At 38.8% G+C, this 14278-nt stretch overlaps 1 protein-coding gene across 4 annotated transcripts in view; it reads left to right on the top strand.

The window, feature by feature from the left end:
* Nucleotides 1–14278, top strand: part of ddr1 (discoidin domain receptor tyrosine kinase 1) — a 154210-nt gene that overhangs the window by 76278 nt on the left and 63654 nt on the right. For all 4 annotated transcript variants that reach the window (XM_061914832.1, XM_061914829.1, XM_061914831.1 and 1 more), the window contains exons 4-6: nucleotides 6216–6291; nucleotides 9578–9730; nucleotides 10243–10390. In XM_061914832.1, coding sequence (XP_061770816.1) covers nucleotides 6216–6291; nucleotides 9578–9730; nucleotides 10243–10390 — 377 coding nt within the window. The remainder of the gene's footprint in view (nucleotides 1–6215; nucleotides 6292–9577; nucleotides 9731–10242; nucleotides 10391–14278) is intronic.

Here is a 14278-nt window from a genome sequence, read left to right as displayed (position 1 = left end):
ATAGTGGGGCCAGCAGGAGACCATCCCAAGCGGAGACAGGTCAGCAGTGCAGAGATGTTCCCAACCCATGCACAGGCGAGCAGTCCACCCTGGGTCCCGACTCTGGACAGCTAGCACGTCATCCATGGCCATCGGACCTGTGCCTCCCCCCTCCACGAGGTAGAGGGGGGCAGAGCAGAAAAAAAAAAGAAACTGCAGATCAACTGGTCTAAAAGGGGGTCTATTTAAAGGCTAGATTTTACAAATGCGTTTTAAGATGGGACTTAAATGCTTCTACTGAGGTAGCATCTCGAACTGTTACCGGGAGGGCATTCCAGAGTACTGGAGCCCGAAGGGAAAACGCTCTATAGCCCGCAGACTTTTTTTGGGCTCTGGGAATTGCTAATAAGCCGGAATTTTTTTGAATGCAGATTTTTCTCGCCGGGACATATAGAACAATCCAATCAGCAAGATAGAATGGAGCTAGACCGTGTAGTATTTTATATTATGTAATAGTATGTAGTATTCTATATTATGTAATATGAATCGACTCCTCAGTTTTGGAGGTGCTGCTATAGTTTGTGCTGCTGCCCGCTGGAGTCACAGGACTACATCGTGACCGCAGTTGGTGGCAAAATGATCGCCTAGATAGATTATTAGACACCCTCACAAATAGTCAAATGTGTATGAAGCATTAAATGCAATGGCGAAAAAGTGAATCGTGTCCCTTCCTCGATCTGTTTTACATTGTTGAAATTAAATGTTGGCAAAGCCCGAATGACCACCTCTGTGTGTCGCCAAAGTATGTAGGAATGTGCATACGGCAGAAATGAAGTTGGCGTAAGGCAGCGCACATTTCCACGTCAATGTCAGTCTTGTTCCATCTTATATATGCCGTGAAAAAGGGCGTAGGCCAGCTTTTTGTGTTAGCCAGCTTGTTACATGAGGGCCCTGGTCTTAGTCTTGCAGGAATTGCTTTTTTCAGCTTTCATGACATGTTATGGAACATAACTTAAATATTCCAACCAAATTGCCGTCTGCTACGTTCATAAATACAAAGGTTATTTTATATTCTGCTATTACCTGCTTAGATTTTATAGAAAGCTTCTAACACCATCGTCACCATGAATTGATTAAAGTGGACCCCGACTTAAACAAGTTGAAAAACTTATTGGGGTGTTACCATTTAGTGGTCAATTGTACGGAATATGTACTGTACTGTGCAATCTACTAATAAAAGTATCAATCACTCAATCAATCAAAGTCACACAGAGAAACATAGCAGACAACACTTCCAATGCATTTTCTGTTACATATTTTTAAAAATTCTGCATACTTTATGCTATCATTTTAACTCTGTTTTTTTTCTCTGATCTGTGTAGATTTGAAATTCAACACACTTGCAGGCGGGCCGAGACCTGGTCTCTGTCCACTTCTTTGGTGATAATCGCATTAAGACTTGACCAAAGAAAGTTTCCAAGCAGAACAGATGCACAAATGTTCCTTTGAAGCAACAAAACAAGTGTGAATGTGTGCATAGTGGATTGTGCACCTTCATGTGCAACAAGTGTTCTGTGTATTTGACGGCTTCCTCCACAAGGATTCTGTGGCTTCTTTTGGCTCTCTCACAAAGCTCTCCTGTCAGCGTAATAAAATGGCACACTGAGCATTTTGGCAGATTGTTTCTGAAGCCTTGCTGAAGTTTCACATTTCGTGCCTTAGTCCTACTATGTATTTTTTTCATTTTTCTTCATCTCCGCTGTTTCGCTGCGCCCTCAAAGCAGAGTGCAGTCATCATCGCATTCAATCTGCCAACTCGCCACCCGACACTTCAAACGTTTGCAAAATGAATTCAGACTCCACGCTTTACTGTGATGGATTGCACACGGCAGGCAACTTCTGAGAGTGACTGGGATGTATGTTAGCGAATACAATCTGAAGGCAGATCTTACAGAAGGATGCTGTTGGCAGCATGATGACATGCAAACTTTGTATGGCTAGTTCTGGTAAATTAGATTAGATTAGATTAGATAGTACTTTATTTATTCCGTCAGGAGAGTTCCTTCAGGAAAATTACAATTTTCAGCACAATCCCATTCAAGATCAGACAAACATTACAGGGAGACAGAACAGGATCGCTGACGGGTCTGCCGGCTTCCAGCGCCCCTTACAAAAAAGATGACATACAGGTAAACGGGGGGGGGGGATGGGAGAAAAGAATAGAAGATTAAAATAAAATTTAAAAAATCAGTTTTAGCCTGGGCCCTGGAGTGGGGGTGCAGACTGAGGCCAAGGGAAAAAAACAACAACTCATAGCCATAGGACACATCCCTCTTCCATGTGTGTAAGAGGGAAACATCAAACATCAAAGAACACAGAGGACATTAAAGACATTAAAGCAGCAGATACAAGCAGACACTTCTACATACAGCTATGAATAAAAAGTATTGATGAGTAAATGAGGTCCAGTGAGCAAAAGGACAAATGTTAATGACTTCAATTTATAAAACTTAAAAAGCATCATTCTCAAGTCTCTGAATTCCAAACATCAGTAAATACACACACACAGACACGTGTGTATAGGCATGTATGCATGTGTGTGTGTGTATATACAGTATGTGTATGGGTATATATATATGTACAGTATGTGTATGGGTATATATATGTACAGTATGTGTATGGGTACATGTATATACAGTATGTGTATGGGTATATGTATGTACAGTATGTGTATGTATGTACAGTATGTGTATGGGTGTATGTATGTACAGTATGTGTATGGGTACATGTATATACAGTATGTGTATGGGTACTTGTATGTACAGTATGTGTATGGGTATATATGTATGTACAGTATGTGTATGGGTATATGTATGTACAGTATGGGTATATGTATGTACAGTATGTGTATATGTATATGTATGTACAGTATGTGTATGGGTATATGTATGTACAGTATGTGTATGGGTATATGTATGTACAGTATGTGTATGGGTATATGTATGTACAGTATGTGTATGGGTATATGTATGTACAGTATGTGTATATGTATATGTATGTACAGTATGTGTATGTGTATATGTATGTACAGTATGTGTATGGGTATATGTATGTACAGTATGTGTATGGGTATATGTATGTACAGTATGTGTATGGGTATATGTATGTACAGTATGTGTATATGTATATGTATGTACAGTATGTGTATGGGTATATGTATGTACATCAGGGGTCACCAACCTTTTTGAAAGCAAGAGCTACTTCTTGGGTACTGATTAATGCGAAGGGCTACCAGTTTGATACACACTTAAATAAATTGCCAGAAATAGCTAATTTGCTCAATTTACCTTAAATAAATCTATATTACATTTTTTTCCTTTTACGGAAGGTTTTTTTTGTAGAAAATAAAAGAAAAACATAATTGAACGGTATAAAAGAGGAGAAAATTGAATTTGAAACATAGTTTATCTTCAATTTCGACTCTTTAAAATTCAAAATTCAACCAGAAAAAAAAAAGAGAAAAACTAGCTAATTGAAATCTTTTTGAAAATTTTTAAAAAAGAATTTATGGAACATCATTAGTCATTTTTCCTGATTAAGATTAATTTTAGAATTTTGATGACATCTTTTAAATAGGTTAAAGTCCAATCTGCACTTTGTTAGAATATATAACAAATTGGACCAAGCTATATTTCTAACAAAGACAAATTCAAAAGACTTTGAAATGAGATTTAAATTTGATTCTAGATTTGCCAGAATAATTTTTGGGAATTTTAATCATAAATTGGAAGAAATATTTCACAAATATTTTTCGTCGAAAAAACAGAAGCTAAAATGAAGAATTAAATTAAAATGTATTCATTATTCTTTACAATAAAAAAAAAAATTGAACAATGATTTAAATTGTCAGGAAAGAAGAGGAAGGAACTTAAAAGGTAAAAAGGTATATGTGTTTAAAAATCCTAAAATCATTTTTGAGGTTGTATTTTTTCTCTAAAATTGTCTTTCTGAAAGTTATAAGAAGCAAAGTAAAAAAATAAATGAATTTATTTAAACAAGTGAAGACCAAGTCTTGAAAATATTTTCTTGGATTTTTAAATTCTATTTGAGTTTTGTCTCTCCTAGAATTAAAAATGTCGAGCAAAGCGAGACCAGCTTGCTAGTAAATAAATAAAACAAACAAAAAAAAAGAGGCAGCTCACTGGTAAGTGCTGCTATTTGAGCTATTTTTAGAACAGGCCAGCGGGCGACTCATCTGGTCCTTACGGGCGACCTGGTGCCCGCGTTGGTGACCCCTGATGTACAGTATGTGTATATATGGATGTACTTACTGTATGTGTGTGTATATGAGTACCGTATTTCCTCGAATAGCCGCCGGGCATGTAATATGCGCCTGCCTTGAATTACTGCCGGGTCAAACCTGCTCCCCAAATTTATTAGCGCATGCTTACTTTTACCGCCGGGTCAAAGTCGTGACGTCATGAGTGACGCTTCCCCTGTCGTCATATCCAAAATGGCGAGGGTTTTTTTTTTTTTTTGATTTTTCTATGTGTAAACCAGGGGTCTTGTTCCACAGCCATACAGATCACACTGATGGTTGTGATATAAAACAACTTTAACACTCTTAATGATATGCGCCACACTCTGTGAACCCACACCAAACACATTTCTGGGGAACATTGGCTCTGTAACACATTATAAACGCAACATAAGAATTACCCAGAATTCCAATGCATCTATGACTCTTGGCTATATTATACACCCCGCTAGCACCAACCAGGAGGGCATTCCAGAGTACTGGAGCCCCAAATGAAAACGTTCTATAGCCTGCAGACTTTTTTTGGGCTTTGGGAATCACTAATAAGCCGGAGTCCTTTGAAGGCAGATTTCTTGCCGGGACATATGGTACAATACAATCTGCAAGATAGTGAGAGGGATGTGTATTACGGCTATGAGTTGTTGTTGTTGTTTTCCCTTGGCCTCAGTCAGGACCCCCTCTCCAGGGCCCAGCCTTAGACTGATTTTTTTAAATTTTATTTTATTTTATTTTAATCTTCTATTTTTTTCTCCCATTCCCCCCCCCCCCTTGTTTACCTGTATCTCATCTTTTTTGTAAGGGGCGCTGGAAGCCAGCAGACCCGTCAGCGATCCTGTTCTGTCTCCCTGTAATGTTTGTCTGATCTTGAATGGGATTGTGCTGAAAATTTAAATTTTCCTGAAGGAATAAAGTACTATCTAATCTAATATTCCGTACAATTGACCACTAAATGGTAACACCCCAATAAGTTTTTCAACTTGTTTAAGTCGGGGTCCACCTTCATCAATTCATGGTAATTAATGCTGGTGCACAAGAATCATCACGTCCATGTCGTCCATGTACCTTTTCCACACTACTCAAGCAATTTGTCTGAAGCTTATTTTGACGAGAAGATGATAGTCTATGTTTGTAATCACATTACCCACTTATCTGTCCGTCAGGTTGGCTTGCAACATGCTATAATATCCATGTATGTGTTTGAGTGATACATTTTTTGTGTGTGTGTGTGCATTTGGCAAAGCGTCTGACCATGTGGAAGAGATTATTAACTGCAAGCGCTCGCAGAGAAACACTGAGACTGCAGTGGAGGTACAGAAAGAAAACCAGGGATGGGTGCTAAATGCCAGGGAGAAATCATTTAAAACAAGGTTGAGCAAGCAGACTAGAAAGGGACTCCTTGCTTGCTTGGAAGAAAGTGGCTGGCATTAAAAAGTAAGCAAAAGCAATATGATACACGGAGTGCAAGACTTAAATGTGTGTGAAATCATGTGACTGTTTCCTGCTGCATGACCTCAGCCTCCTGTCAGTGTGACACAATGGATTTAATGCTGCAGTCTGAGCTCAGCTCAGCTTTTATTTTGAAAAGAAGCACCGCACAGGGCGTTGTGTGGACTCTGAGAGAGAGTCACGCTGTTTAATGTGCGTGGTCATCCAGATACTTAAGTTGTAACATCGTATTAGGAAGAGATGTGTCATTCTCACCTGCTGCTTTTACCGTCTGTTTTGGATGAGCATGTGTTCTGTAAATGTTGACTTCTTCATAGTCAAGGTGTGTGTTTGCCGACTACCTTGCCTCTGGTTTTGTGTTTGCTTGCCGTCAAAGATTTTCTACCAAAGCTTTGAACGCCGCAGGCACCGCTTTCTATGTGACTTGTTCACCCGTTAAATCCTTAATGCTCGATGTGTGTCCACTTTATAGGTTGAGCAAAGGAGAAGGAGATGGCGCTTGGTGCCCCGCAGGCTCGGTCTTCCCCAGCGGAACTGAGTACCTTCAGGTGACAACTTTCATTTTGTTTAAATTGGACTCATTTATTATTCTCTTTACGTTCTGCTTTCTTGCACAAGTCACACTTATCTTAAAGGTACAGTAATGCAATTAGGTATGGAACCTCTGAAGTTCAACTGTTAGTGATTTGAGCAAAATACATATCAGAAGTTGACATTTTAGCAAATCTTGTAAAACTCTGTCATTATTTAAATACGTAAATTTACATTTGTTGTTGCCTTTTATTTGGTTTTGCCTCTATCTTGCCTTGACAAGTATACCAGTTAGAATTTATATGAGGAAAAATATAATGATAAACATAGAGATGGCACTGATTGCAAGTTAACAAAGTTATCATAGCAGCAAAAGCTTCTTGGCTGCGTAGTACAAAATTGCAATGTTCAAACAATACACCATTGATAGATTGATTGAAACTTTTATTAGTAGATTGCACAGTTCAGTACATATTCCGTACAATTGACCACTAAATGGTAACACCTGAAAAAGTTGAACTTGTTTAAGTCGGAGTCCACGTTAATCAATTCATGGTACAAATATATACTATCAGCATAATACAGTCATCACACAGGTTAATCATCATAGTATATACATTGAATTATTTACATTATTTACAATCCGGGGGTGGGATGAGGAGCTTTGGTTGATATCAGTACTTCAGTCATCAACAGAGAAATGGACATCGAAACAGTGTAGGTGTGACTTAGTAGGATATGTACAGCCAGCAGAGAACATAGTGAGTTCACATAGCATAAGAACAAGTATATACATTAGAAGTACATTTGAGTTGTTTATTATCCGGGGAGATGGGATGTGAATGGAGGAGGGTATTAGTAAAGGGTTGAAGTTGCCTGGAGGTGTTGTTTTAGTGCGGTTTTGAAGGAGGATAGAGATGCACTTACTTTTACACCTGTTGGGAGTGCATTCCACATTGATGTGGCATAGAAAGAGAATGAGTTAAGACCTTTGTTAGATCGGAATCTGGGTTTAACGTGGTTTGTGGAGCTCCCCCTGGTGTTGTGGTTATGGCGGTCATTTACGTTAAGGAAGTAGTTTGACATGTACTTGGGTATCAAGGAGGTGTAGCAGATTTTATAGACTAGGCTCAGTGCAAGTTGTTTGACTCTGTCCTCCACCCTGAGCCAGCTTGTTTTTGTTGTTTGTGTAATCAAAATTAAAGTTTGTGTTTTAAGCATTAAATTCCACCCATTTCCGACACATGAACTGTGTAACTAACACACACACACACACACACATTCACACACATCAGATTTTATCTTCAGTGTACTTTGTAAACTAGAGATGCGCGGTTTGCGGTCTCATCCGCGGATAAACCGCGGCTCAGGCGGGTGACATGACGAAAAAATAGATTTTAATTAGTTTCGGGCGGGTTGCGGTTGAACCATCCGGAAATATTTGATATACATGGTTCTGGGATCAGTATCCTTTGCCATTCATAGAGCCATTTAGGACCTGTGTCACAAAGTGAAGAAGACAATAGGAGACACTATTATTCTCTAGAATGACTGCCGGCTGTCACCCAGATATTAAGTATTAGGGCGTGCTATGAAGTCATTGACTTTGTCGCCTTCTACAACATGTACTATCTGCTTGTCGGTCCAGCATCATGTTGTATGTGGCTTCCACAGCAACACGCACACGACTGCAAGGCATACTGGGTGACACAGAGTACACTAATGGTTGTGATATAAACAATTTTAACACTCTTAGTAATATGCGCCACGCTGTGAAGCCACACAATACAAGATTGACAAACACATTTCGGGAGAACATCCTCACAGTAACACAACATAAACGCAACACAACAAATACCCAGAATCCTTTGTATCCGTGACAAATCCTGAATATTTTATACACCCCGCTAGCAGCAAGGCCCGCCCCCCAATCTTGTTTCGTGTGGCTTCACAGCGTGGCGCATATTAATAAGTGTTAAAGTTGTTTATATCACAACCATCAGTGTACTCTGTATCACCCAGTATGCCTTTTAATCTCGTACGTGTGATTGCGGAAGCTGCACACATGTTGCCGGACTAACAATTGGTTCGTACATGTTGTAGAAGGTGTCAAAGGCAATGGCTTCACAGCATGCCCATATTCTTGTCATCATGATGAACGGTATTGGATAGTCGCAAGAACGTTAGCGGCTCCAATTGTCTTCATTACTCTGTGAAACAGATTTAAATAGCTCTGTGAGTGGTAAAGGCGGCCGACCTCTGATGTATTTCAGCGGGCAGTTGGCGGGCGGGTACGGTTCCGATAAAATGTTGGTGCGGGTGGATGACGACTTTGGTGATGCGGTTGCGGATGATATAATTGCCTATCCGCGCATCTCTATTGTAAACACCTGTAGTTTGAATAGCCTCTTAAACTGGATTATTTTCAGTACACTGTTTGAGTTATTTACTTAATCCATTCCACAATTTAATTCCACATACTGATATACTAAAGGTTTTAAGGTTGGTTCGTGCATACAAGTGTTTTTTAGTTAGATTTCTCTCTAAGGTTATATTTCTCCTCTTGTTGGGAAGAATTGTTGTACATTGTTGTGTAGCAGGTTATAGTTTGCCTTATGCATAATTTTAGCTGTCTGCAAATACACTAATCCTTCAAATTTCAATATTTTGGATTCGATAAAGTGTGTGTATGTTCTCTGTAATCAAAATTAGTATTTTTTTGTAACACCGTTACCGTGTTCTAATGGGACAATAGGACAAATCACAGTTTGTTTGACCTAATATGTTCTATTGTCAATTATGTCAAAAATAGACCAAAATGACCATATTCTCCATCCAGTCAATGTTTAGACAAGGACACAACTTTTATTTTGAAAACCCAAACACATTGTTATAAACTTCACCTGGATTGTCTATCTTCTGCTTCAGATGAAACTCAAAATTAGAATCTCATGCAAATATTTGCTTATTCCAGCAATTAGATTACCAAACTTAAACTACTATATGATACAGGCTCATAACATGCAACTCAGGATATTTCAAACCTATCTTTTAAACCCTATAAAAACCTTGAATTAAAAGTCTCAGAAAATCGGGGTACTTTCAAAAACTGTAAGCCATGATCATCAAAATGATAAGAAATAAAGGCTTGACATACCTCATTTTGCATCTACATCACATGTAGATCACATATTACTTTCACACTTAAAGTGAATTGCTGACATCATTGAAAATCTTTGGAGTTTCACCTGTATTTTCAGTCAGGGTTCAAAGCTAAGCTTACTTCCTCCCTGTTGTCCACAGGTGGACCTGCACAAACTGCACTTCCTGGCACTGGTTGGCACGCAGGGTCGCCATGCCGACGGGCACGGTCAGGAGTTTGCCCGTATTTATCGGCTTCACTACTCCCGAGACGGAGTGAAGTGGCTCACCTGGAAGGACCGCTGGGGCAAGGAAGTAAGACAAGGTTTCACCAGCATGTTCATTCAGTGTGCAGGACTTCATATTTAGTGTGTAATTCATCCTTCTGCCTTTGAAAGATGATATGTCTCAACAAAAGAACCCTGCAGGCTTTCAGTGGAATTCAATGAGAACACCTGTGTAGTGTTTGGTCAGTGTCCAATATTTTCTCTAGTCATCAAGTCGGTGTCGTCCAGCATGAGAATTGGACAACCAGCAGCAATGTTCGGAGGAAGCCACTATTATTTGGTTATTGCATGCCAGCGTAACTCTTTGCACGGATGCTGCAACTGCAGAATCGTGCCCGAGGCGTCACCTCTGAAACCAGTCAGCACGTCCGTGTTTAAAAGTTCAAGGCATTTAATTTGATCTTTTCTGGGATTAGGAGTGGAACACGCCCTGAATAACAAGTTTCAACCCTGGGGCGAGATTCGAAACCACCTCAAATAAAACAAGAAGCAGAGTGATGGTGTCGAGTGTGAGTGAATATTTGTGCTTGTTTCTCCAAGGCGGTGTCGGGGAACGAGAACACCTACGATGTGGTTCTGAAGGACTTGGGCCCTCCTATAGTGGCCCGGATGGTGCGCTTCTACCCACTGGCTGACAGGGTCATGAGTGTCTGCCTACGAGTGGAACTCTATGGTTGTGTGTGGACAGGTAAGTGTATGCATTTATTCATTTACCCTGTCTTTTGCTTTTTATTCCGATTTTTTTGTGACACTGAGTCCACAACAGAAGGGTATCAGTGATGGTTAATAGCAAAAATATGATGGCAGTAGAAACGTAAATGCAACTTATTGCAAGCGCTCTTACTGCTCAGTAAAGTGTGACTATGTTATCAGTAATATCAGTGTTTCCCACAGACTGCAATCTGTCATTGATTTACATGGAGTGGCTCCATTAATTTTCATAATTGGCTATGATCATACTTGTCAACCCTCCCGGATTTTCCGGGGGACTCCCGGAATTCAGCGCCTCTCCCGAAAACCTCCCGGGACAAATCTTCTCCCGAAATTCAGGCGGAGTTGGAGGCCACGCCCCCTCCAGCTCCATGCGGACCTGAGTGACGTGTCGACAGCCTGTTTTCACGTCCGCTTTCTCACAATATAAACAGCGAACATGGCCAATGACGTTACAACTGTAGAATGATGGAGGGCGAGTTCTTGGTTTCTTATGTGGGTTTATTGTTATGCGGTTTCATTAACGTCCTCCCAGCGCGGTAACAACACACAACAACAGCAGTCACGTTTTCGTCTACCGTAAAGCAGTTCGTCTGCCATAAACAGCAATGTTGTGACACTCTTAAACAGGACAATACTGCCATCTACTGCACTTTTTGGTCCATGCTAGGGAGAGGTGGAAGATTCCAGACTTTATTGCATTTGATGAAAGCACTTTTGTGCGTGCCACACAGCAACTCATCATCAGAGAGGGTGTTCAGCATTGTTAGAAAAATAGTGACAGAGAATAGAACAAGGATGGACATTTCATCCCTTAACTCAACAATGAGTAGATGAGTGTTGTGTGTATGTGTAAATAAATGAACACTGAAATTCAAGTATTTCTCTTTTTTATATATGTATATATATATATATATATATATAATTAAAATAAATAAATATATATATATATGTATATATATATATATATAGTTCACTGAAAGTCAAGTATTTCTTTTATATATATATATGAAATACTTAACTTGGTAAATTCTAGCTGTAAATATACTCCTCCCCTCTTAACCACGCCCCCGCCCCACCTCCCGACATCGGAGGTCTCAAGGTTGGCAAGTATGACTATGACACAGGTGCAGGCATGTGAAATTTCCACAAATACGCGAAAATCTGTGTTTTTAAACATTAATTTTCACGTTTTTTTTTTTTTATTTGTAAAATATCAATACAAATATGAGCCAAACAAAATGTGTTAAACGCTTGACTCGGCCGCAGGTACTCGCTGTTTGTCTTGCATAAATGCTTTACCGAGTTGCAGGACGGGTAGACGATCAGAGGCACCAAAACAAACATATAGCTAGCTTACTTATTGTTGCCTCTGTTCGCTCTGCAAACCACAACTTTGACAGTTGTCCATTTTTCTGTTAATCATAGGTGGATTATTACAATCTGAACACTTAGTTCCTAACCAGTTGTAGTTCTACTTATTAGAATTATTTATTAGTTGACTAGACCAGTGGTTCTCAAACGGGGGTACTTGAAGGTATGCCAAGGGGTACTTGAGACTTTTTTTTAAATATTCAAAAAATAGCAAAAATTTAAAAATCTTTTATAAATATATTTATTGAATAATACTTCAACAAAATATGAATGTAAGTTCATAAAGTGTGAAAAGAAATACAACAATGCAATATTCAGTGTTGACAGCTAGATTTTTTGTGGACATGTTCCATAAATATTGATGTTAAAGATTTCTATTTTTGTGAAGAAATGTTTAGAAGTTGATGAATCCAGATGGATCTCTATTACAATCCCCAAAGAGGGCACTTTAAGTTGATGATTACTTCTATGTGGAGAAATATTTATTTATAATTGAATCACTTGTTTATTTTTCAACAAGTTTTTTAGTTATTTTCATGTCTTTTTTTCCAAATAGTTCAAGAAAGACCACTACAAATGAGCAATATTTTGCACTGTTATACAATTTAATAAATCAGAACTGATGACATAGTGCTGTATTTTAATTATTTTTTTCTTTTTTTCAACCAAAAATGCTTTGCTGTGATTAGGGGGTACTTGAATTAAAAACATGTTCACAGGGGGTACATCACTGAAAAAAGCTTGAGAACCACTGTATTAGAACATTTAAAAATCTGTGGTACATCACATGGCGCGTAGTATGAAAATGTACCCAATTGCAGGAAATGTAGTCTTGATTTTCTAATTGTTCTAATCTGAGTGCTTTGATAGGTGTCGTACATTTTTTAGTCTCCAAAAGACCAGAAAAAGTTGCTAGAATTGTCACTATATATTTATATTCTTTGGCAGGCTACATGCTTTATGAGATATGTTAATAAGCAAAACTGTAACAAGGAGCTACATTCAGGCAGTCATATTATTTTTGCGTCTATGACTACCAAACTGTAAAAAAATAAACCGATCCCTGAAAAACACTGAATACAAAAACTTTGATCTCCCTCTCAACCGGTAATCAAAGTTAAAGGTTGCGTAAACTATTATGTTTTTCATGTTTAAAAAGTAACTTCTTTTTACACTTCTACAAAAGCTAAGTATTTAGATTTAGTTCAAAACAATGGCTTTGTTACAGTTACAGTGTACAATAGGATTTTATTAAGGCCAGACTTTGACCCTGAAACAAAGTATTTCTACTTAAATTTTTTTCCAATGTGGAAATTGGGGGAAAAAAATGTATTTTGTGTCATGTCTTTACAAGTCTTACCTTTCAGACAGGGAAGGTTGAGATAAGTGTCGTTCTAGATTTAGTCCTCTTCCGACTGGAGAAGGGAGGAGCATTGAGCCAATAACAACGATTACAAGTGTGTGTTTTTGCCATCCATCCAATGCATCAAATTTACAGGCTTGCTAACGTTTGCCAGGGTTTAGCGTCTCCGCTCTCTGATGAATCGCGAGGGTTTCTACGATTCCTGAAGCACTCTCGGTATTTATGAGCGCTTACATCCGCTGCAGCCTCCTTCCAACTCCCTCGTTCATCGCTAGGCCGTCTCTAAATCAGCGCTGTCCTGAGTTGGTCTTTTGGGAGAAAGCGTCTCGTTCCAGTTTGAGTCAAGCCAGGTCAGCTCTGATTGTCCAGAGCCTGAGATTCTGCACATGATGTAGCATAAATATTATATATTATATTTAAATTTTCCTGAGGGAACTCCCCTGAAGATATCAATAAAGTACCATCTATCTATCAAACTATCTATCTACATAGACACTGTTCTACCAATCAGAACAATTGATGGCATGCAGAGGTGTTTTAGAAACAAATCTATAGAGGGTCCACCGGCTGTAGGTTGTACTTTCTTTCCAATGACTGCTCAGAAAATAAATAGTATACCATTGAAATTGAATCTAATCCAAGAAGTTTGCCATTGTTTCTTTTGTGCATTGATGCAGGATGCAATCTCATTGTCTTAAAATCTTTTCTTAGTGTTTTAAAATGATTATTGTTAAGCATGTTATTTTTTCTATTTAGCCTGTTTTCATCCACTATTTTGTCTTTACATGTACTATAATTTATTGCGCATTTTATATTGTACATTGTTTATATTGTTGCTGCGTGTGGGGTTAAAAATGTGGTCACTTGTTGCTAGGCTGAATTCATGGGGCATTAAAGCCAATTAAAACAATGTACTGTACACATACATATTGTACAGTATCAATCAATCAAGGTTTATTTATGTAGCCCTTAATCACCAAGTGTCTCAAAGGGCTGCCCAAGTCACAACATCCTGGGCTCAGATCCCACAGTGGAGGCAAAGCGTCGTAAAGAACAGGAAGAACTGACAAGTGCACTTGCGAAGGTACTCCGAAAAGTGAGCCAAGCATTTACCAGGACTGTCAAATT

Source organism: Nerophis ophidion, linkage group LG11, assembly GCF_033978795.1.
Source record: "Nerophis ophidion isolate RoL-2023_Sa linkage group LG11, RoL_Noph_v1.0, whole genome shotgun sequence".
Lineage (NCBI taxonomy): Eukaryota > Metazoa > Chordata > Actinopteri > Syngnathiformes > Syngnathidae > Nerophis > Nerophis ophidion.
Note: the sequence above shows the minus strand (reverse complement) of the source record. Positions and strands in the feature narration are given on the sequence as shown.